At 43.3% G+C, this 21500-nt stretch overlaps 1 protein-coding gene across 1 annotated transcript in view; it reads right to left on the bottom strand.

Annotated features, from left to right (window-relative positions):
* Positions 1-21500, bottom strand: part of MALRD1 (MAM and LDL receptor class A domain containing 1) — a 516028-nt gene that overhangs the window by 458299 nt on the left and 36229 nt on the right. Inside the window, exons 8-9 of the mRNA XM_059729363.1 lie at positions 11435-11527; positions 9367-9574 (exon numbers count right to left, since the gene is read on the bottom strand). Of these exons, the coding sequence (XP_059585346.1) occupies positions 9367-9574; positions 11435-11527 (301 nt within the window). The remainder of the gene's footprint in view (positions 1-9366; positions 9575-11434; positions 11528-21500) is intronic.

Here is a 21500-nt window from a genome sequence, read left to right as displayed (position 1 = left end):
TTATGTAAATTATACAGATGGTAAAACATATTCTTGGTATATTATGTTTATCTATTCCACCTCTTCCCAGCAGAGTTCAAGTTAGTTATTGTCAGTGTAATCATTTCATAAGATACAAACTGCAGAAATGCATTCTAAATTTTGAAAGTAAAAAAACCCTATATCCTAATTTTTATAAATTAATATCTTTACTTCAATGCAAGAAAAATAAAATATATTCCAAAACATCCTATTACTGTAATTCATTTAAATGGCAAACCATATGCTGAATATAAAATTGTCCATGCGTGTTGATTAAGGTATTCCTGTGTCTAATAAAGGTTTAAACTATCACACATATATGAAGAGAGAGAGTTACACTGGTGTAAGTGAGAGTAGAATATTCCTCAGAGTTAGCCAGTTACATTTCAGGACACAGGTTGAATTCATTTAAACTATCCCACTGGCTTAGAATGGATAACCCAGAGTTCAAGGTCTCAGAACCTGCACACATTTAAGCAGACATTTTGGGTTTCATTAATAAATATTATTATAATATATGCCAGTGAGCTTCAAATAGTTTTCAGGCAAAAAGTACTGTTTTATCCCATGTACTTAAACTGTAAGTGAAGGAGTACATAATTAACAACACATGATTTTGTGAATATCATAATGTCCACATACCCACCACACCCCCCTGACACCCCCTCACCAATCCCACAGCCACCCACTAACACACACTCACACCCTCCCCTACGCCTCACCTTCCCCTCCCCCGCTACAGCTACACCCCACCACAAACCCCCACACAGCCACACAAAACCCCCCACACAGGAGCTAGTTAGCACGCTCCAGCAGACTCAATTAATGTAGTCTGATTCGATGCACTGGAATTACAGTCCTAAATTAACATCTGATGAAGTAGGCTGTTGCCTATGAAAGCTCATGCCTCTCTGAACCAATTAGTCTCAGGTGCCACCCTGTCCCACCTTCTGCCTGACTTCAGACTAAGACAGCTAACCACCTTGCTGCTTCCTTTTTAAAGCAAACAAACCCCACACTGACTGAACTGAATTATTGAGACATACTTTGTACTATATTGTATTCATCAGCAATGAACCAATCCATAAAAATAATCTTGACTGCTATTTATTCTTCTAAGTAAGACTTGAGGTACAGATGCTAGCTTGCAAATTAATGTAAATGCATAAAATTTTTCAAGGACTTGCAAATACAATTTGACATCATACAACAACAAGCTGTGCATATTTTTTAAATTATCTAAATTACTTCCTTTTTCAGGACATTTACTTTTCATAAATAATTTATACCTTTCCTGAGCCTAAAAATATCTAAGGTATTACTAGAAATTGAATAGGTAAATTAAGAAGAGTTAAGATTATCCATAAAATGGGTGACTTTAAAAGGTTTCTTATGAGACTTTCCAAGCAATAGATAACACTGCTAGCTTTAAAACACAGATACAGAAAGTCATACCCCAAAACGTACAAAGCCACAATACTTCAGATCTGACTGGTGGATAAGTGCAGGCATTACAGCATGGAAGTAATATCCCACTATAGTTGGTGAAGACAACGGATACTACACAACCTTTGTGCAAAAGAGTAGGAATTCTGACTGATTTAATTATATTGTTTGCAACAAACAACATCACTACAGTCTAAATTAAAATGGTACCCAAACTCAATACAAGAAAATTGGTTTTCATTAGCCTGCAACTGCTTTTAGCACAAAATTTGATATTAAGTGGTGAAAAAAAAGATACCATCAGAAATTTGCCTATCCTTTATGTTAATCTTCTAAACACTACACAAATATTTTCTATTTAAGAACAGATTTACAGGGATCCCTTGGGTTAATGGTGTCCATTGTGAACTGTGGAATTTAGGAATGTTCTTAAAAGCAACTTTGCAAGCAGGAAATTAAAAAAAATGTAAAACTTGATCCTGAGAACAACTGCCTTAGTAATGATTTCAAGATCAGGCCCTTAATCTCTGAGAATTGCTTAGAACATGGGTCCCCAACAGTTTTATGCCACGGCCCAGAAGTGGCCATGGCCCGGAAAACTGCAGCCTAGCAGTCACAGCCAACCACGGCCAGAATTTCTGGCTAGAACACAAGTAAGGATACCCCACACCCTGGGCGACACGGTGGGGGGGCAAAATCTACACTGCTGTGGACCCTGCAGAAGGAACCGTGGCCTCTCCATCTGGCTCTGGGGGCCCATGGTTTGCCAGTCTGTGGCCACTTCCAGTCCGGCAGCTGACTGTGCTGTGGCCCGGCACTGGAGGATTGAGAACCCCAGGCTTAGAAGAAATTCATTTTTAGATATGTTAAATGCAGTTTCTCATAACTGTAAGTTCTATGTAATTATAATTAAATATTTATATATTTGTTTTGGTAATAAATTGTATTTTGGAGCACATCTACACATGCAATTAATGCACATGAATAAACTCCGGAGATTATTGTTCTGGAACGTTTTGCTCCCGGATGCTCCATTTGAACGTGTACCCAGGAGCAAAAAAGTTGAGATCAGTTAGGATCATGCGTAGCACATGGAGCTTGGTGGGATCAGCCTGGGCTGGCAGAGGATTCAGAGGATAAGTGTGCCGGCTCAGGGCTGCTCTGACTGGGCTCCAAGTGCAGTGAAGAGGCTGGTTGGGGCAAGAGGGTGCTTCAGCATGGGGGCTGCTCATGCCTCAGCTAGCTGCTCCACAGCACATGGATCCCCTCATCTACAAAATCTACTCATCCCGTCGTGGAACTGGAGGCGCATATCGCTTACCACCAGGTGGGTGGAACGGGTGAAAGGTTTATCAGCGGATGCCTTTCGCTGAAGGGAGAAGAGGGAGCTTCCGAAGACGAAGCCCCAAGAGAGAGGGAAGTGTATCTTCACCCCGCGGCATTCGGGTGTATAATGAATGATGAGCGGGTCCTGTTTAGGCCCCTCGACACTGTGTCCCTCACCAGAGTCAGCCCGGCAGGCGCAGTAAACCCAACCCTCACCCGGGAGTGTGCCCGTTGCCTAAGATGTGCTCAGGAGAGTGAAGAACCGGTGCCGATCGACCGGTTCGCCCCTTTATGCTGGCATCTAGATTGAGGGGTCGCGAGCTTCCATCCGAGCTCCGCGAAGATCTGGAGATGGAGGGATGCGCCGCAGATGAGAGGGTAACCCCGAGATACGACAAGGGGGAATGTTAACTGCAACTTTCCATACAGTAACTGATTTAATGCAGAAAAATTTAAGTTTGAAAGCCCAGCTGCGTATGGCCGTTCAAGCGGTCAAAGAAGCGGCTGCGAAAGAAAATCTTGAGACGCCACGTCAAGATGGCACCGAGCAAGAGGGAAACTGCATGGAAGAACCGGAAGAGAAGGGTGGAGCTTCGGAGGAACTCGCGACCCCGCCCACCGACGCAGCGTCGTTTCCGGCGACCATGCCTTCTTGCCGACGGAAGGGAGAATCGAGCGGAGGAGTGCATCCGCCCCTCCTGCCTGAAACAATAACAGCAGCGATGACTCCCGCAGCAGCAGTTCAACCTGTAACAACAACCAGCCGAGTTGCCACTACCTATTATGCTCGCACCAGAACTGAACTGCAGGATTTGTGCAGAGAATCAAGAATCCAACCTGAAGAAACTCTAGCTGTGTGGTTGGGACGTTTGGTCATGGAACTTGGGTCCGACCTGCTGAACCAGGAAGAAGCAAGCTTCTTGGTCAGACAAGCTTCGTGGAGTAGAGGACATGTCACTGACATCGACATGGTGGCGTTTAACTTTCACTGGCCTATTCCACTGCCAGCGCTTGTTGCAGGACTGATCGGTCAAAAAGCCCACGCATGGCATGATGAACAGCCAGAACATACCGGCGCAGAGCAACTCATGCTAGCAATTATTGGAGTCTCGTACCTGGAACCCCAGAGCATGTGCACTAGGACAGACATCACTCCAGCGCATAAGACCATGGCCTCACCGTCATCTACAAATCCCGGAACTGTTCCAGTAACCATCCACAGCATAGATAGTTGTCTTGAGGTTTCTGGTCTTGATAGTTGTCTCCGGATTCTGCTTAACCCAATGGTTAACCAACCTGTGAGTAATCTTCTTCGTTAATTGTCACGACTGCGTATCCTGATGGAGCCAAGAATATCCAGCAATTGGGTCGGTCGACACCCAACCGAGGCTCAAGGCACAAGACATGACGAATCTGATCTTCCATTGTTGCCACAGAGAACACCAGAGGAGCGATACATGTTTGGATTTCTCCTACAGTGTTCTGGACTCAATTAGCGGCAACTTCGGATTTTAGGGGACGCAGGCCAATGGCAACTGGCCTATGAGTTAGGTTTTCATTATCTGAAAGAACTGGATGATGAATCCTCGAGGATTTCATCTAGTTGAGTGTGCAAGAGACGGTTGTCCAGAATAGAGTTGTGTTCAAACACCTGTATTATATGTTTTAGAAATGATAGTGTGGTTCCATGTGAATTTTGTAAATATTAGTGAAATAATTGTTTTAAGAGAATTCTTTTCACAGATCCGGAACTCAGAGTGCATGGCGGAGAGAAGCCCCAAGAAGGATAACATCATCGGCAGAAGTGAGGGCTTGACGCGCGACTTCGCCATGACGCCCACTAAAGCCCTGATCGTGCAATTTTTTGTTATGAATCTGGTTATGTGTGTGTGTATTTGTGCCGGCTATTATTTAATTCGATCCCTGGAGGACAAACTTCTTATGTTAGCTGATTTTGTGTTTACCCGTTTAGTTCAATGACCCGTTATAAGAGCTACTGGCGACCCAAGTGACGAGCATGTGGTATAATTCAGCTGTGCCTTCAGCAAGGGGGGATGTCATGACCCAAAGGGTATGATTTTGTGTGTGCTTCAGCACTGCAGAATTATTTCCCGCCACATGGAGCTTTCTTTGCACGGTGCAATTCTCAGTTGCATAGAGAAAACCCCGGTGCAAAGGAGTTCCCGCCACCCGTAAGTAAATTTGTTTTCCACTATTGGCTGTTTCTAAATTATTCCCACGTGGCGGCTAGCGATTGGCTTGCTAGCTGTATAAGAGGCTTGAGTAGTTTCCGCCCAAGTTGGAGGAGGAGAACTTCACATCCATTTCGTGAAGAACTGAACAAGGAGCAATGGATTCAAGTCACTGCAAGGGAAGTTTAGGTTAGATATCAGGAAAAACTCTCTCACTAGGATGGTAGTAAAACACTGGAATATGTTACCCAGAGAGGTTGTGGAATCTGCATCCTAAGAATGTTTTAAGACCTGACAAGACAAAGCCTTGGCTGGGATGATCTACTTGGGGATGGTCCTGCTTTGAGCAGGGGGTTGTACTGGATGACCTCCTGAGGTCCCTTCCAACCCTAACGTTCTACAATTCTATGATATGGTTACTGGCTTCTTATGCTTGTTCTGCTTTTAAAATAAATAATTTTGGTGTCTGTCTCCTTACTGGTTGCCTGTGAAAGGAGTAACTTTTGGGCAGATGATATTCCAGGCTAACTCTCTTTGGGGTGAGTGGCAGCATAGTGGGAAGAAACTCTGGGTTCAGGGAATCCCCCATGGATTGGTGTGTGACAATACAGCCTTCTCTAGTGTGCATACTTCCCGAGACTCTGACACTAGGTACAGACATTCAGAAATCCCGAGGCAGATTTAAACAAACTCAGGCTGGTTTCTCTAAGTGGACTAGGTTAGTTTGTGAATGAACAGAAGACACATTCACCCTTTGGTGGGGGTGGGCACAGACTGCCTACACTAACTGAGGCCAGCAGGTTGGAGGTGCTCCTAAATGCCTCCTAGCATGCCTCGCCTGTTCCCCAGTCTGCCAGAAGTTCCTGAGTGCAGCTGAAAGGGTGGGCTACCCCTAACTTGCTGCCAGTCACAAGGAAACACTCCTTCCACACTGCCTCCAGCCAGGTGAGGGGCAGAGGGGAATGCTGGCATCTGTGTCCCTGCATCTATGTCCCTGCATGACAGAGCAGCAGGATCAAGATCATGAACAGGGTTCATGCAGGGAGACAGACACCAGCATTCCTGACTCCTGAGGTGGAGCTGGGGAGAGATTCTGTCTTGGTTCAGGTCTGTGACAGCCCAGGCTGGGTCCATGTGGCAAAACCCCCACCAGATTGCTGCTGACAGCTGACTGGAGGCAGTGGATAGGACTGAGGAGAGATTTTGTGTTGGCTCGGGCCTGTGACAGCCTGTGGGTAGGACTTCCCTGAGAGGTGGGAGCTAGCAAAAGTTTATAAAGACACCTGGGATGCTGATGCTTGCTTAGGTCAAGTGACCTAACTTGATTCAATAGGAGAGCTGGTATAGAAGTTCTATACACCGGACTAACCTCATCCATAGTCATAGATGTCAGGGGCTAGAAAGGACCTCATGAGATCACTGGGTCCAGCCCCCCTGCATGTGGGTAGATGCTGTTGCCATGAAGAGCCCCTGAAGATGCCTCTCGCCAGAGATGAGTGGCGGACGCCTTCAGCCCCAGTTGGTGTGTAGTACGGCGCATGGGGTGAGACCCTGGGAGCTGTGCAAGGCAGCTTGCATCTCCAGCCACTCAGTGCACATGGCGGTGCATGGAGCTCAGACTCTGGCAGCTGCACGAGGCAGCTTGGGTCTGCATGAGGCCAGGAACCTAGAGCTGGCAGCATGGTGCAGCACAGACCAGTGAAACCCTGACCCCTGGAGCCGCTCAAGGTAGCTCAGGTCCACCATTTCCTGTCACGTGGCCAGGACTTGCATGCAGCTGGTTCCAGGCAGGGACCTGGGCCTTGAAAGCACAGCAGGCAGCCTGAGCCCCCAACCATGAGCAGCAGGCAGAGCCCTTGGTGCCCAAAGTGGGGCACAGGGCAGCAAGGGGATCAAAGGCTCTACAGGAGCCAGAGGCCTGCATGTGTGTCAGCTGAAAGAAACCTTGGCTGGGGTGACAAGCACATCACTCATTGGAGCTGTGAGCTTTCGGGGAAAGGGTTCCCACAGGTAAGGAAGCCCCTGGAAGGGCTCTGTGGGGAAAGCATCCCTGGCAAGCCCGCGAGGGGCTGAGAGGGTCTGGGGCCCCTTCCTTCTCCCTTTTTTTGGAGCAGTGCCTAGGCTCCTAGCATCAAAGGGGAGTCTCCAGTACTCACAGTGACACTGATACACTAAAGGGTGTGCAGGCGCCTCATATTTTGTAGATAGCACCTTATATTTTGTTATTTTTAATGTGAGTTGCTGTTTAACTGTTGTATATTGTATATATATTTACCTGTCTTGTTGAATCCCTTGTTGATTACCACCCCACCATGGTTTGCCAATATTTATTTGCTGTTCACCTATATTTACTTGTTGGTTATTTGGACTTACCTGTGCTTACCTGTTTCAGATCAGTTACTTATCTGTGCTGGGTTTAAAGCCATTGGTGGTGGTATAATTTCCTATTCACCAATTATAGAATATAGCCTTATATGTAAAGTGTATAGATTGTATATATTTATTAATATCACTTTTTAGGTTTTGTGGGTGTGTGTATTATATTGAGGGATGGAGACATATATGTGTGTGTGTGTGTGTATGTATATGTATATTAACAAACCTGTATACAGTTCAATTATTTTTGTCCTGGACTGACTCTATACAGAACAGAGGGAACAGGCCAGTATTGCATATCCTTCTCACAGCGCTCCTGCCTGGCCATCCATCCCTTCTATTTGCAGTGGGTAGTACATACTTGGGTGCACCCAGGTTACATATAAATACTCTTAGTGAGCAGAGCAATTATATTTATCCACTCTCACAGACATGTTTGCCTCAAATTATTCATACTGGATTCCAAGACACTAGACATCACCAATATTCTCTGATGTAGGGTTCAGTGGTGTGAGATCAAGTGCTGAAATAGTGACATACAAATAAAAGTTCGGAAACAGGGACATATTGAAGATGAGGCATTAACTCCAGTTCTAAAGCATTAGTTTAGAGATAATGTACATTTTTCTCTGTCTATGCAGCTTTTTACCTGATCAAAAAGATAAACACAGATTGCAAGATAGGTAGAGAGAACAGTCTAAAACTTGGCATCACAAATAATTCCTAACATAGTCCCGAAGAATTTTAAAACAGCACATTAGTGACTACAGTCTGAGAGTGGCTTTACTCCAGCCTAACTTTAGTAGGCTCCTCTTTCTTATTTGCTCTTTTACACAGCATTTTATATACAACTATCAGCATGCATCTTTCATGCAAAAATGTCATATGCATGTATAAACTCAGGGATTTGGAAGCTCAAAAACATAGTTGCCACATACAAATGCACACACACTCACATATTCTATATAATCTTCATTTGAAGCCACAGCTTCCAAAAAAATTATTTCTGCATGCAGTTTTAAATAAAGGTAGCTCATAAATATTATGAACATTTTCCATTAAATTTAATTATTTCCCTCTGTGGTTTGCTTGGTGAATGTGTGGCCCCTAAACTGAGTAAACTTTGAGTAAATAGGTTATGGCCAAGTTACTGCTCATGAACTAAAACAGTTCTAATCAAAGTCAGCTTATAAGCAAAGTTACATGATGCAAATATTATATCACCACATACATATTATACATACCTAATATTCTCTAATTATTTCACACACAAACCAAATAGGAGAAAATTTTAAAAAAGCAAAATCTAGACTACATTTTCAAATCCTCCAAAAGTTAAGAAAAGCAGGAAAAAGAGAGAGAGACAGAGAGAAGTGAAAGGATTTATCTGGAACAAAAAATATCATACAAATCTCTGTGGACTGTCAGACTTTTTAGGATTTATTATCCAGATCTGACTCCTGCCATAGGGACAGGATAAAACACAAAAAAAAAGGAGCAGGGAAAAAGAGTACATGATGATGTAATGTGTTATAAACATTGTGTTATTTTTTTGCCAAATTCTTTAAACCAGTGGTACACACACTTTTGGCCTTGCAGGCCAGATGAATGGTGTGGGGCTGGTCTGCAGGCCAAATCAAGTCCTGCACTGTCCTCGTGCACTGGAATAGGGCTCCAGTGCTCTGTGCTGTCTCCACCCAGTCAGGATTGGGCTCCAGATCAGGCCCCATGCTGCCCTGCATGTGCAATCTAGTGAGCAGAGCCGTGGCTCATGGGGCTCCCCACAAGATCCATGAGGAACCCACAGGGAGATGACACAGCTCCAGGGATCAGATCTGGCCTGCAGGCTGTGGGTTGAGCATCCCTGCTGTAGACTAAGTCTTTCTGATAAAAGATACCATATAAATAATGGGACTATTATTATCAACGATTTTCTTATTACCAAATGTTCTTTAAACCAGTTCTCTGGACAGTATATTTTAGTAAATCAATTCAATTCACTTACAACAAACTGTTGGATCTTCATCACTTCCATCAGAGCAGTCCAAATGATAATCGCAGGCTGCTTCACTGGCAAGACATTGGCCATTGGCACAGATGAACTTCCCTGAAGAACAGAGCCCTGGTGATTGTGGCCTTGCAGAGTCTGAGAACTGGAGGTTATCCAGACAGATAAAACCTGTCCTGCTATGGATAGTTCCTTCAAATGCAAGCTGTGAGAATTGTTATTGTAAAATATTAGCATAAACCAACTAACTGAAAAAGAAAAATGTGGGGGTTTTTCATAAAATATTAAAAAGCTATTTCACAAGTAACTAGGTAGGTTTCTATTATAAGATCCTAATTTCGTCTGCTTAAAACTTTGCTAAAGAAACTGTTTTGTCTGGAAAATCCTGGGCTTAGGCTGACTGATCTGAACGTTTCAGCCAATATGTTTCATCTGTTTCCACGAATGAAGGTAAGAAAAAATATGGGGTTTTGCCTGTGTACAAAATATATTTACTTTACTTTGAAGCTACAGTGCCACCCTGATTTTGAGAAAGGATTTAAAATTTAGTTTGGGGGTCATGCAGGTAAAGGGGATGTGCATTTTCCTTTCCCGGTGAAATTTTGGCCTAATCTGCCAAAGTTATAAATTTAAAAAAACCCAACCCAAATCCCATCCCCACCCCCAAGAAAACAAATCAAAACAAAAACAAACAAAAACCTCCCAGCTCACTGTACAGAGAGGCATGTCAGATTTTGGCATCTCTGTTCCCTGAAGAGTCTGTCAGTGCTGCATGATTCATCCCCTCACACCACCTGCTTGTTGGAAGGGCAGAGCATGTTCTATCCCAGGACTTAAACAAAACTTGTGTGGCCCTATAGGCCACCCTGGTGCTGGATTCTAGAACTCAGTCACATATATCAGTCCATTAAAGTCATATATATTAGATCAGAACCAGGTTCCAATCCTTTTTACTGGTTTATGTGTAATTTCTGTCCCTAACCCCTGAGAACATGAAATTGGGCTAAGGATTGAATCTCAGCTTTCCTTTACTATTTAATAAATAGCTACTAAATATGTCCTCCTCTTCTATTAGCAAGAGGTGGACATGCAAAATGAAACCTGCTACTCCATTAGTTGAAGTGGTAGAGGCCTATGCTGAAATAACGTGTAATCAATTAAAAGATGAATCACCCCATGAGCAAAAACTAACCAAATTATGGTTACACAAGAAATTCTGAGATTTCCAAACTTTTGAGGAAAGCTCAACATTTGCAGGGTTTTTGTTTGTTTGGTTTTGTTTGTTTGTTTTTTTGTCCGAGGGAAAGGCGAGAAAGGGGGAGAAGGCGAGCAAATGTTATAGAGAATAAGACTCACATCACAATCTTCATTCATCTTTATACTAGCTTTGCTATGTTACAGATGTTTATTTCCATACAATTCATGTGATATATCCATGTAATTAATCACTGAAATTTATTCATTTTAATTCAGCAAAAGAACTTTCAAATTCTACATTGGTCCAAGTCTGTCTTTCTCCTCAGCTTTGGTTGTGTTGTTTGTTTGTTTTTTAATTGACAAAGCACACAAATACCTTATGTACAAAATTACCAGAAAACAAATATTTGTACATCAAATTTCATTGAGAGATGAAATAATTCATTTAAAAACTAATGACTGAAAAATTCTCCTTTGTAGCAAAAGACTCAAAAACACTATCTCCTGTCACTGATGCCAATATATATCATTCCACTAAAGTCACATGCATCATTCATATCATTCCACCAAGTTTCCCTTATGTTAAAATTCGCTATGCAGTATGTGAGAGGAGAGCCATGTCCAAGGTGACTAATGTATGGAGATATAGCTTTTCTGGTAAATAAAGCTGGAGGCTGCAAGGTATGAATAGTTAGACTGTTTTTGAGGAACTATCCTTAAGTGCCTCAACTGCAACAATCAGTCAAAAAGCAGAGTCATTCATAATAAACATGGCTTCAGTAAGTCCCTACATTTCCTACAAAGCCTTATAAAAATCATTAAGGTTACATATTTTCAAACAACCCGCTCATGCCTTTTTCATGCATACCTTTATCTTTTTCAGATCTGCTGGTACCTGCACATCAGCTCTGACCCATTCCTTGTTAGTTGATGTATGAGTCTCCCACAGCACTTGTTCCTCCTGTCAGATGTAGAATAAAATGTTACAAAGCAATTGTTGAACTCTCTATAAATTATATGAATTAATTTTGTCTTTAAACTCTTTCTGCCATGACCTGGACACCCCCTCCTCCTTATTCCTTTATGTGAGGAAATATGACTGCACCTATTCATTGCAATCTTTACATTACTTTTACAGCGTGGACTCCAGGGGAGACAGGGAAGGGGAAGGTAAGATATATATTTACTGTGATTAAACTGGTTAATTACCTAATTACCAAGAGGTAACTTAGTAGCAGTAAAATGAATTGGTATGCAAATTACCTTTGTTTCTGCTGGACTTTCCAGAACATAGTGAGATGTTTCTAAAAAGTATTATGGGCCTGATTCTGCTCTAATTGAAATCAAGGACAAAAAAATCCTATTAACAGTAGCGACAGCAGAACTGGGTCCCTCTGCATTAGGGCATTTAACAACTAGCAAAATGAAAGATTATTGAAAGGCTGTACTGAAAACTGAGGTCCCTTTCTATACAGATGACAACTAAGATTTGGGAAGGTAACAGAGAGAGCTCTCCCCTGCCACACCTCAGCAATGTGCTCAAGTGACCAGTTTCCATTCCCACTTTGCTGAGAATGACAACTGAAATATTCATTGTGCTTAGACATTATGCAAGCTGTCCTGAAAACAGTCTCAGGATCAGTCTGCTGCTAATTGCAAGCATAAGTGAAAAATAAAGAGTCCAGTTAAACAAAAGAAAAGCACAAAGTGAAATTTGCCAAAATAAAGGGAAAAAAAAATCAGTCTGAGGGTTGAGCAGAAGTAACAGAATGGAAAATACATGAATAACATGTTTTAACTCCTTATAGATCCTCATCTGGAATCCTGAGTATGGTATTGGTTATTCCATCACCAGAAAGGATATTGCAGAGTTGTTGGAGGTTTAAAGGAGGATATACAGAATATTTGAGACATGAGAAAGCTCTCATATGAAAAGATTTAATCTGTTTACCTTAGAGATGAGATGAATAAAAGAGGCTATGCTAGAAGTATGTGAAATGAATGGTATGCACAGAAGGTCAGCTAGTAACTTCTCCAAATATTATAAAACAAGAGAAGGGGATTTTTTTGGATTAGATGTCCCTAAAGTCTGATCCAGTATGGCAGTCCCTATTTTCTCAAGTGTTTGGGTTAGTTTTTTTATACCCTTGGATTCGCATGCCAACTGGAAACCAGTGAATTATTATTTAACCCCTTGAGCCAAATGTATTTTATCACAACATTGAAAAGCTAAATACAGTGCATTCTTCATTAAACTCTGAGGCAAAACATCAGTCTGGAAAACTCAAGATGGAATGAAGCCAAAACCTCACTTCTGAATTCTGTGGGAAGTGAGGTCTTGTATTTGGTGGTTCATATCTAATATACAATATACATAATCTTAGAAATAATAGCAAGTAGTGAGTTGCAACACTGGCATAAAATGTATGTACTTCTCTTCTTGTTCACATCTTAGTAGGTTTGAAAAAAATGTTTCCCATCATTTGGATATGGCCAGTCTTGCACATGCACAGCTACTGTAGTATCATTCTGCAAAATAATGCATGCTTCAAAATGTACACAAAAATAGTATTTGGCCACAATAGCCAGCTACATGATGCAAAACATGAATATGTACTGTGACCCATACAGCACAGCAGGCAACAACAGGCTATAATTTCAATTACTACAGTGACAAGCATTTGGCTTTCTGAAAAATTAGGGTAATTGTATCTAATGTTTTCTGTAAATTTTGTGTTACTCAGAAGTTCAGTTTGCTTGATTGGACTCATCTGGCAATAAAATCCTTTTGTCATCTCACAAACTTCTTTAGGCAGCAATCTCCTATGATCCTCCTTCTTCCCAGTTTATATTAATTAAACAAGATACACTGGAAGACACTATATTGTTCTGTACGTTTGCCAGCATGCAGCACTATCACAGCTTCTGCTTTTATTACAAATACCTTGAATATATCAATTTAGTTATAATTAAAGACTGGTCCATACAACAGATCTTACCATTAGCTTTTATAATATTCCTTCTAATGGTCCAATACTTCTATATCTTTCAAGACTAGAATTCATTTATCTGCAGCTGATTGGGAACCTGTACTATTTTTGCCTGGCTTAATCCTTCTTCCTGTAACACATTCTTTTTCTTTTGCTCCTCTCCCCAGTCTCCCCTAAGAATGTCTTGTGTGTCCTTTTTCCAGCAACTCCTTGCTCTGGATTTATCATAGAAATGTAGGATTGGATGGTGGCTGCAATTGCTGTTGCTTAACCTTCATAGTGCTGTACTAGTCTTATCCATAGAAAAATGTAGTAGAGAGGTACATGGGGGCACTACTTCTATTACCCGTATTGTGCTGCATTTCCTTCCAGGAGTAATTTCTATAAATGAAAGTGACCCATACTAGTAGGATGCCCATTTTTCTTTTCTTCCAATGCTTTTGAGACATTCCAGCAGTTGGAAGACATAAACCATAATTTAAACTATTTCTTTCCAACTTAATTTATAAAACTAAAAAACATTTATTATTTCTGACACTTCTTTACAGGTGCATTCAGAAATACTACTGTCTGACTGCAATTACCATTTTTTTCTGCTTCTTTCATCTCAGTGAATAATTTGCAACAAATGGTTGTTTTTCCCCATAATAACTAATAGATCACCTTGCCCTGCTCCTGCAGGGGAATGCTAATTTTACTGAACATTTAATGTCTGTGAATGCAAAGAGGACTCTACATATAAATTTAGAAGATATCTTCTACTGTCTTCTCACTGACTGTTTGTTAGACCTTATTAAAAATCAAAATGAGATACAAGAGAAAGAAGAAGTAAAGTAATGGGTAAGGTGAACAAATAACAGGTGATCCAGAAAAGCCTGAAATGCATGGGTTTTTTGCTTCAGAATTCACAAAAAAGATTAATTATGCACAGAGTCAACACAATATTATCAGAAGGAGGGATGGGAACACAATGGGGAAAAAGGAAAGAACAGGTAAGAGATAGTGACCAACTGTGCTGGTATCTAGAGTCCCTAAAACAGAACTTTTGTCACCGATTTGGAAAACTGGGCTTCAATTGGCTGACTTCAACACACTTCCCCAGAGTAAAAAGAAGCTTTCTGCTGCATCAGCAGATGAAGCACGATGCTGCTTGGTACTGGAGACCATGATTGCACCATTTCTGGTTTAGGTAATATTCCTGGCCCACCTCCTAATTTAGAAGCAGTATATCTGTGTTCATGCTGACTTGCTCCTGCGCTATTTATCTTTTTCTCAAGAAAGCCGATTAGCTCCCCTGCAGCACCACATTAAGGCAGTCACACGAGACAGATGCAGAAGTGGTGTTGAATACTTCTGGCCTGTGGAGTGTCTAGGTTCCAAATAGGTTGCCAATGGATATTTAGATGTGTTGATAGATTCAAATCAGCCAGGTTTGATACAATCTTTTCTGGAGTACCTAAAACTAGCCCAAACCATCTCTGAACCACTGGGGATTATTTTTCATAGATTTCATAGACATTAGGGCTGGAAGGGACCTCGGAAGATCATCGAGTCCAGCCCCCCACCCAAAGGGCAAGAAGTCAGCTGGGATCATAGGATCCCAGCAAGATAAGCATCCAGTTTCATCTTGAAGGTGTTCAATGAAGGTGCTTGAACAACCTCCGGTGGCAGGCTGTTCCAGACCTTGGGGGCTCGGACAGTAAGGAAATTCTTCCTTATGTCCAGCCTGAAACGATCTTGTAGTAGTTTGTGACCATTCGACCTCGTCATCCCTTGGGGCGCTCTGGTGAACAAACGTTCCCCCAGATACTGGTGGTCACCCCTGATAAACTTGTAGGTGGGCCATCAGGTCACCCCTGAGCCTGCGCTTTTCCAGGCTAAAGAGCCCCAGGGCTCTCAGCCTGTCATCGTAGGGTCTACTTCCCTGACCTCTGATCATACGCGTGGCTCTTCTCTGTACTCTCTCAAGCTTCTCCACATCCTTTTTGAATTGTGGAGCCCAAAACTGGATGCAGTACTCCAGCTGCGGCCTCACTAAGGCCGAGTACAGGGGGAGAATGACGTCCCGGGATTTGCTTGAGAAGCATCTATGGATGCAAGCCAGCGTTTTGGTCACTTTACTAGCCGCAGCATCGCATTGCAGGCTCATGTTCATCTTGTGGTCAATGATGACCCCCAAGTCTCTTTCTTCCATAGTGCTAGCCAACATAGCACTGCCGAGCCTATAAGGATGCTGCAGGTTTTTTTTCCCAAGGTGGAGAACCTTGCATTTATCAGCATTGAACACCATCAGATTCTCGTCCGCCCACTTGCTGAGCCTGTCCAGGTCAGCCTGGATCATCCGCCTGTCTTCTGGTGTGGATGCTTTGTCCCAAAGTTTGGTGTCATCTGCGAACTTGGCCAGTCCGCTTCTGACTCCAGTGTCCACATCATTAATGAAGATGTTGAACAGTATGGGTCCAAGGACAGAGCCCTGGGAGACCCCACTGGTCACAGGACACCACGATGAGTGATTTCCATCAATTACTACCCTCTGGGTCCGACCCTGGAGCCAATTTTCCAGCCAGTGGATCGTGGAGGACCCAAGGCGACAATTGGCCAGTTTCTCCAAGAGACGATCATGGGACACCAGATAGAAGGCTTTTTTGAAGTCAAGATATATGACATCAATCTCTTCTCCCTTGTCCAGGTGATAGGTCACCTGGTCGTAGAAGGAAATGAGATTGGTCAAGCAAGACCTACCCGCAACAAACCCGTGCTGGCTATCCCTTAAGATGTTGGCGTTGGCCAGTCCATTAAGAATGGCCTCCTTAATAAACTTTTCTAAGATCTTCCCCGGGATAGAAGTCAGGCTGATAGGCCTATAGTTAGCCGGATCCACTTTCCTCCCTTTTTTGAAGATAGGCACCACATTGGCATTCTTCCATTCTTCGGGCACTACACCAGAGTGCCAAGAGTTTTCAAAGATCCGCGTTAGAGGCTGGGCTGTGATGCTCGCCAGCTCCTTGAGTACCCTGGGGTGAAGATTGTCAGGGCCAGCTGACTTGAAGGTATCCAGCTTCTCAAGATGTTCCTTCACAAAGTCAGCATTAATGGAGGGCAGGGGATCATCCTCTCCCGGACTTCCCGGCCCTGTAGCGGGCATGGGCGTCCCATGGGGCTGATGAAAGACCGATGCAAAGTACCTATTTAATAGGTTGGCTTTTTCCTGGGCGTCAGTTGTCAGTTGCCCCATCTGGTTCAGCAGGGGTCCAACGTTGCCCCTGCTTTTCCTCCGGCTCCCCACATATCTGAAAAAGGACTTCTTATTGTCCTTGATGCTCAAAGCTAGCTGGAGTTCAGTTGCAGCCTTGGCTTTCCTGGTCAGCTCCCTACAGGACTGGACCAGTGCAGAATAATCCTCCTTGGAGGTGACTCCCATCCTCCATCCTTTGTAGGCCTTTCTTTTTAGCCTCAGGAGGTTTGCTAGGTCCCTGGAGAGCCAGGGGGGCTGCTGTGCCCTCTTGCTGCCTTTCCTCCGAGATGGAATAGACTTAGTTTGTGCATTGAGGATCGCTCCCTTGAGGAGCAACCACTCTTCTTGAACTCCCCTCTCCCTGTGGTCACAGTCCCTTAGGGCCTCACTGACAAGCCTCCTGAGCTTGTCAAAGTTGTCTTTCCTCAAGTCAAGGACTTCCGTGTTGCTGACTGACTTGCCAGCTTTTCGGCGGATGGTGAAGGTGATTAGCTCGTGGTCGCTGTCACCCAGCTTCCCATCGATCTTTAGGTCGCCGACTAGGTCATCCCCCAGTAGCCAGTACCAGGTCGAGCAGCGCTTTGCCTCTTTTTGGCCCATAGACTTCTTGAGTCAGGTAGAGGTCATCCACGCACGAGAGGAAGCTCTGCGACCACTCAGATTTTGCTGAGCGATCCTCCCACAAGATGTCCGGGTAATTGAAGTCACCCATGACAACCATGTTCCTGGAGCAAGCTGCCTCAGCCAGTTCCTGGGCAAACTCCTGGTCAAGCTCAGGACTTTGGGCGGGGGGTCTGTAATAGACTCCCACCATTGTGTCCCCTGTGCCGTGTTTCCCAAGGATTTTAACCCAGAGGGTCTCCAGCCGTCCACCCTGGTCGCCAATATCGGCTTGCAGGGATGCGTAGCTTTCCTTAACATAGAGAGCTACACCCCCGCCCCTTTTCTCTACACAATCTCTCCTGTACAGGGTATAGCCAGCTATACCCGTGGTCCAGTCATGGGTGGAGTCCCACCAGGTCTCTGTTATCCCTATGACATCGTAATTGTTTGCACTGAGCAGGAGGATGAGCTCCTCCTGCTTATTCCCCAAGCTCTTGGCATTAGTGTACAGGCAGGCAAGTGCCCCCTGGGGGGCTCCTTCCTTGCCCACAGATTTTACCAGGGCTGGGGCTGGGGTGGGCTCCCTTGAGTGCCATGATCCGCTGGCTTTGCAAGGATTGCTCAGTGGGCCAGCAGTGGCGGTAGTCCCCCCATCCCCCAACGGGCTTAGTTTAAAGCCCGGTGGAGCAGGTCAGCCAGTCTGGCTGAGAAGAGCTTCCTCCCTAGGGGAGAGAGGTGGAGACCATCTCTTCCCAGCAGCTCGCTGCCTCTCTCGCCAAAGAGCGGGCTGTGGTCATGAAAGCCAAAGCTTTCCTGACGACACCAGCGCTGCAGTCTTTGGTTGACCACATAGATCCTCCTGTCCCTTCTCAGCCCATAGCCTTTTCAAGGTTTTTCAAGAACTAAAAGGAGGACAGGGGAGATCCTAGAGAACTAGGCTCAGAGAAGGGCAGACATTACATCTACTTTAACAAAGAAAAAAGAGGAAGAGAAGGCGGAGACCTGGGAATTATAGACTGATCAGCATACATTCTAAATTAAGGAAGATACTGGAGCTACCTCTTAAACAACACATTTGTAAATACCTACATTACATTAAGGTGACAACAAACAGCCAATATGGGTTTTTTAGTAACAAATAATTTCTAATTAATTTCTTCATTAGGGTACCGGCTTAGTGAATGGGGGAAGCAGTAAATTTGACTAATCTCAACTTCCATAAGGTTTCTGACAATGTTTAACATGACATTGTCATAACCAAACTGAAGAAAAATAGCCTAGATTAAATTACTATAACATGGATATACAACTGAAAGAAAACTATACTGAAATGGTAGTTATCAATATTTTCTGTCAAATTGGTTCTATTAAGAGGGATTTCGCAAAGGACTGTCCCTGGTCTGGTACAATTCAATATTTTCATAAACAACTTGGCTGATGGAAGAGAGATATACTTATAAAAAATGTGGATGACACCAAGCTGGCAAGGAATGCATGCACCTCAGAGGGCAGGATTAGAATTCAAAATCATCTTAAAAGATTGTAGAAATGGTTTGAAATCCATACAATAAAATTCAATAAAGTACTACACATAGGAAGCAAAAATCAAGTGCATAAATATAAACTTAGGCATAACTGACTAAGCTGCAGTCCTAAAGGAAAAAATATAGGGGTCAGAGTGGGCTGCAAGTTATTGTAGAGGCAAAAATATGATGCTGTCATTGCAAAAAAACCCAAATGTCACTCTAAGTGAAATCAAGAAGAGGATCATGCAAGACATGAGACATAATTATTCTACTATACTTGTGATGGCAAGACTTCAGTGGTAGTACTATGTTTAGTATGGGCACCGCACTTTAAAGTGCAAACAGGCATTCGTGGGACCCAGTTTATGTGCTGCATACTAAATACATATGCAGCATCTTCAATTTCCACTCAATTCTCCTAATTTTCATAGGGCAAAGACTTCATCTTTTATTTCTGGGGATACAATTCCTACAATGAAAACTTATGGTGTTGGGGGGAAGATTTCTAGGTTCTTTTCCTGACCTGGTTGGTTTTTGCGTGATCAGTAAAAGTAAAGCAGTTGGGCCAGATCCCAATAGGCTTTTAGGCACCTAAAAGTGATTCGATGGAATATAGCTGCCTAGAGTCACCAGAATCAATCACAACTGACTACTCTTTAGCCTAGAATCACTAGGTGTCTTCATTTTGGCCTGAAAAGTTATCCAGGCCCCCTTGTTATTCCTACAGGAACTTGCCTGAAATTTCACATCAAACAAGAGTCATCAGATGGGATCTATTTTCAGCCTCTGGGCCATATTGAAAATGATTCAAAGACCACAGGTTCCACTTTCCATTTCAAACATATCAAGTCCGCAAGCCTCATTTCTCCTCTTATGCTGTTACTAAAAACTGGGTAACACTTTCCCCATCACTTCTGGAGAAAAATATAATTTAGCAGGTCATTTTGAATGTTGCTCCATAGTTCAGCAGCTCTATTACTTTCTGCATCTAGAGCTTTTAACATTTTCTAATGGACCTGCAGCTCAATTTATGGCCAACTTTGAAGATACACACTTTTTCCATTTTAAGCTTAATGGCTGAATAGCAAGAGGTACAAGAGCTGGAAAGCCTTCTCTACCAGCTTTAGATTAAAAACAAATATTAAATGTGAGGCAGGGAGCTTCCAAACTGAAGCTGATATATTTGAAGGGGTCTTTATGCAAAGTTTTGCACTGTGATTATTGCTCTTGGCATCTCCAACTAAACTCATATACAGAAATTACATTTTGACTGTAAGGAGAGTGCAGTAATTACAACGTCAATAGGATAAGATACATTGTGTAAAAAGAGCATGACAAATTGATATGGGAAGTATCAAGAAAGTTACTTTGATGCATATCAATTAACTTATATCAATTAATTAGATTAATTTCCCTATGTTCTGAGAATTCAGTGTTTCCTCCTGCTATCCACATCCCCCTACCCCTTTAACTGGAAAGAAAAGAAGGCATATTAAACTGCTTGAAATAACCAACCTTCAGTCCAGCAGAACACTGAAACATGCATAATTTTAAGCACATGAGTAGATTTCACTGACGTCAAGATCTCCTGTTGAGTTTTTCACAGACAGTGTTATCAAAATGAACACAAATGGGAACAGGGAACCACAGCATCTGGCATCTAGTGTTACCAGAAAGAGGTTTCTCCAAGTTCTGGTCAGGAACACCAAATGCCTAGAGTTCCAGGATTCAACACTGAAAACGATAATTATTGTAATTCCTATTTGACAGATGGGCATATACCCAAGGCTCCACAACTGATTAGAGGTGGAGCTAGGATTAATATCCAGCAGTTTGTGCTATCAATTCCAAGACCACTAAACAATACTGTCCCTGTGGGCTAGGTACAGAAAATCAAAGAGCCTGAGGCTGAATCCATTCAGTTTTTGCATGTTAATCTAAAATGCACACATTAAATAAAAACAGAAGTGAACAGACATTTACCTTTGATTCAGGAAATGCAGCCATATACCTGCAGCGGCTCAGGCCAAAAGCCAGGGGGAGTTAAAGCATGGCTATGTGTTCACTTTCTCCTTGAGCTACCCCCCAGGTCTCTGGAATTTGCAGTCTAGAATGACAATAGCAGGACTCTGCAGGGTTGTTCATCACTTTCTCTTCCTGCTTTCAGGTGCCTCTGGGATTTGTAGTCCACAGTTGCAGCCAGCAGTAAGTTTGAGCAGGGGAAAGGGCATTTAACTCCCCTTCCTGCCCCCAGGCTCCAGATGGGGTTTTCCTGGAGGGGGGAGCAGTCCCCCTCCCACCCTGCAGACTGGGCTGCATCCTGCCCCTGCAGACTGGGCTGCATCCCCAGCCGGGCTTGTCCCCGCCATCCCCTTTGCCAGCCAGCCCTCACTGCCCCAGCTAGGGAACAGAAGGGTGGGGCCAGCCTTGCTCTCTGGAGCAGAGAGCACAGCCTAGCCCAGGGCTGCAAAGCATGCTGGGGGACTGTGATTTAACTTGAACCAGGAAGATGTCTGGGACAGAAGTGTCATAAACTGGTTTGACCCAAGTCAGTTAAGTCTGATAGTACATTCAACCAGG

This window comes from Alligator mississippiensis, chromosome 5 (assembly GCF_030867095.1).
Source record: "Alligator mississippiensis isolate rAllMis1 chromosome 5, rAllMis1, whole genome shotgun sequence".
Classification (NCBI taxonomy): domain Eukaryota; kingdom Metazoa; phylum Chordata; order Crocodylia; family Alligatoridae; genus Alligator; species Alligator mississippiensis.
The sequence above is the reverse complement of the archived record's forward strand: the minus strand, read 5'-3'. Positions and strand labels throughout refer to the sequence as shown.